Source organism: Wasmannia auropunctata, unplaced genomic scaffold (genome assembly GCF_000956235.1).
Source record: "Wasmannia auropunctata unplaced genomic scaffold, wasmannia.A_1.0 LD336053.1, whole genome shotgun sequence".
NCBI classification, from domain to species: Eukaryota; Metazoa; Arthropoda; class Insecta; order Hymenoptera; family Formicidae; genus Wasmannia; species Wasmannia auropunctata.
The window spans coordinates 6,561,351-6,564,771 of NW_012026837.1; the positions used below are offsets into that span (position 1 = coordinate 6,561,351).

The 3,421-nt window shown below is 35.9% G+C and overlaps 1 protein-coding gene across 1 annotated transcript; it reads right to left on the reverse strand.

Moving 5' to 3' along the window:
- Positions 1-334: 334 nt before the first annotated feature.
- Positions 335-1,076, reverse strand: LOC105451261. The gene has a single exon (XM_011691617.1). It carries the CDS (start codon positions 1,074-1,076, stop codon positions 423-425), a length of 654 nt encoding a protein of 217 aa, XP_011689919.1. The 3' UTR covers positions 335-422.
- Positions 1,077-3,421: the final 2,345 nt, after the last annotated feature.

Here is a 3,421-nt window from a genome sequence, read left to right on the forward strand (position 1 = left end):
AACTCAAAATGACATTAAATATAAAAATAAAAAATATTGAAATTATACAGTATTCAATAGATTTACAGAAATGTTAGTAAATATTAGATTATTTTTAAATGTTTTTCACAGTTTGTAATATTATATTGTTAACTAGAGAATATTGTTAATTTATATAGTCGGCAGAATTTTAGTTACATAGCTTCGTTACTGTTTATGTATAACAAAGCAATGCTTAAGCCCTTTTACCGCGCCAAGGTATCTGCCATTAAAAGGGTTTTTGGTTTTTTTGTACTTTTTTGTTTTTTTTTAATTTTTTGTGTTTTTTGTTGTTTTTTATTTTTTATATTTTTTTGTGTTTTATTCGCATACACGCACACGCATGCACTTATAGTTTTATATTTTATGCAATCCTTAAATAAAAGATCTCTTATGTACTTATTTTAAGACTTAATTAAGAGATCTTTCATTTTAGGTGAAAATTCTTTCGGTGCTTTCTTTTGCTTTACTCGAATATTACTAATTACAGGATCAGATAAAATCAAAAGATAATGCATTATATCCTCGTTAGTGCATTTTCTTAATTTCATCCTACTGTGGCAAGCTCGAGCTTTTCTAAAAATTTTATTACTTGCTTCTTGCGCTTCTTCTGATAGACAACCAATTGGCAAATCTAAATGTTGAATGATATCACTACCATGTAGTAAAACCTTATGTACTGATGGTGGCATACAGTACCAATTATATAAGTCGAGGCATAGTTTTGCGGTATCTAAACAGTATCGACCAAATTTTTCAAAATTTATATCTTTGCCACATGCTAATACCTGCAAAATGTTTCCCAGTCGTTTTATCACGTCTGTATTTAATCCTGTAATTTCTGCTACACTTTCAGCATGTGCGAAAAAGGACCGTGCAACATTCCTAGTGTTTGTTGTCCCTGAGCCTTGTTTTACAACGTCAACAGTTAATGACAATTTCGATTTTAACATATTTTGGATCTTTTTTTTTCTTTCGGCTTTTAAAATTTTATTGTCTCCCCTTGCGTAGCCTATTTTAAAATCTAAATTGTAACTAATGTGTAATAAATATTCCATAAAACGGATCCAACAATGCAATGTAGAGAAACCAAATTTATAATTATCCGTAGTACATGGAAGACTTTTAATGTACGATATATTATTAACATTTTTTGGACTTACTCCACAAATGTTGCAACAATTCGAGGATTTTTGACCGGTTAAAATGTTATTTGCCATCGATCATTGTGCCTTTGATGTTGAACGATATATTAAATGTTATATTTTTTACTGTGATACATGAGGACTCCAGTTTCTCAAAGATATCTGAATAAAATTTGTATTTGTTAAGTACAATCTTATTACTTTCTTTTACGAATTGAAATTTTATTGGACAGCAATAATTAACGGACGATAGTCTTTCATTTTTCCATGCAATACTATTTTCAGCCACCAACTGAAGCGAAACAAATGATATTACAAATACAGCGTTATCACAGAAAGTTGCATTTATAGTTTCATCATCATTATTAGCATTAGGATCAGTTGAATAATCTTTCTCTAAATTAACAGTTTCTGGTAACTATTTTTGCCTAGTTGTTTGCTGTCCGGACGCGCCATCCATACCCTGGAACCGGAAGCTCCGTTGGAACCGGCTCCATCGGTCGCTACAGAGGTCGAAGTTGTGGCCGAACCAATAACGCACGAACAAACACCGAAGAGAAATACCGAAGAGGAGATCTTCGGAAAAGCGCAGTGCGCTGTGGAGATGCTCAGCGCATTTATATCGGAGGAGGCCCGGAAGGAGGAAGAAAACACCGAGGAACAACAAACGAGTGATCGGACCAGTCCAATTATGAACAATAACTAACGAGATTGTCGTCATATGATTTATTTTCAGTATATATTTTATTTTGATATATTTTTGTTTTGTTACTAGTCGGGTCGCTAGTCAATTATTTTATTTTGATTAGATGCATGAAATTATATTGCGCGAAAACCGTAGATAAATCATTTATTTTAAGAAACGATGTTAAAATTCCAGCGTAACCCACTACGAGGATTATTATTATTATTTTTGTAGATTATTATTATTATTTTTGTAGATAAAACCACATGTCCGGCACGAATTATGTGCAATCTAAAATCAGTGTGATATTTTATTTTATTTTCATAACATAATGTAAAGACCCGTTTGGGCATGCGATATTATATTTTTGTTACATTTAATGTAGAGGAATGAATGAAGTATGCATGATTGATAAATAAAGGTTATTATTACTTACGCAAGAAGATTGATAAAACCCACAAATCCAGATTCGTTTCCTAAAAAACAAAAAGTCATTATTAAAAAAGAATAGAAATTTGAGTTTAGTTACTTACCTATTTTCATGGTAGCTTGGAAGGGTCCTGAAATGAGAAAAGGATTATGATTATTATTATGATTTTACCACAAAACAGTTAATTTCGATACTTACCAGAGATTGATCCACATTTCCAAGTAATACCTGGAAAGGAAAAGAGTTTATTGAAAGTTATGTCAATCAGGGTATAAAAGACCCACAATAGAGTATAGATTGAATTGTAAAGTGGATAAGCCACAATTCCTTCTAGAAGGTTCGAGAAGCTTCTAGAAGGAATCTACGAATTGTGGATAAAACGAATCTGGAAGCTAAGACGCACCTTTCTTTCCGGAATTGTGGAAAGAAGGGGAACGCATGAGAGTGGGAAGGCGTTAGCGAAGTGGGGGATTATAAAAGCCGTTCGCCCGGTAACAGCAGCGTCTTTCCACGTCCGTAATAGAATCGGGAACGCTGTCGCGAGTCCCGAAGGAGGGATAAGTCCCGTACGCGAAGTAATTATCCCGCGTTTCGTTAAAGTCGCGAGTGAACGCGAATCAAATTGTTTATTTCCGCCCGAGACACGCTTGTTGTGAATGCACAAGGTGCATAGCGTGTATTCTCTGATCGAACGTCGTATCTAATGATACGACGTTATTTCGGAGAATTCCGAAGTACGCGACGCGGATCGGCCGACAACGTTCCGCGCGTTGGAAAACGGGTTCCCAACAACTTCGTCGCGAGATAAAACGGTCGCGCGAACTGACCGACGTCACTTCCGTGACACCGTGTGCGACGAATACGCGAACGTGCTATCGCGTTTCGCGTGAACTGATTGTGTGCGAGCGAGAACGAGTGAGTGTGTGTTGTGTGCGCATGTGAGACATAAGATATTGAAATAAACATTTATAAATCATAAACAGTGACATTAATAAGCGCACCCACATCATCTCCCGCTACGTACCCGCATGTGATCGTATCATTGACAATTCCGGGGCGAGTGATCCAGAAGCAGCCTACTTGAAGGAAGCCGAGCCATAACGAGGACATCGGTGGTAGCTGCTGTGCTGACCTTCTTCGTTG

Excerpts from the sequence above, each read along its gene's own strand:
- LOC105451261 (XM_011691617.1), bottom strand. The coding sequence starts at position 1,076 with ATGGAATATTTATTACACATTAGTTACAATTTAGATTTTAAAATAGGC.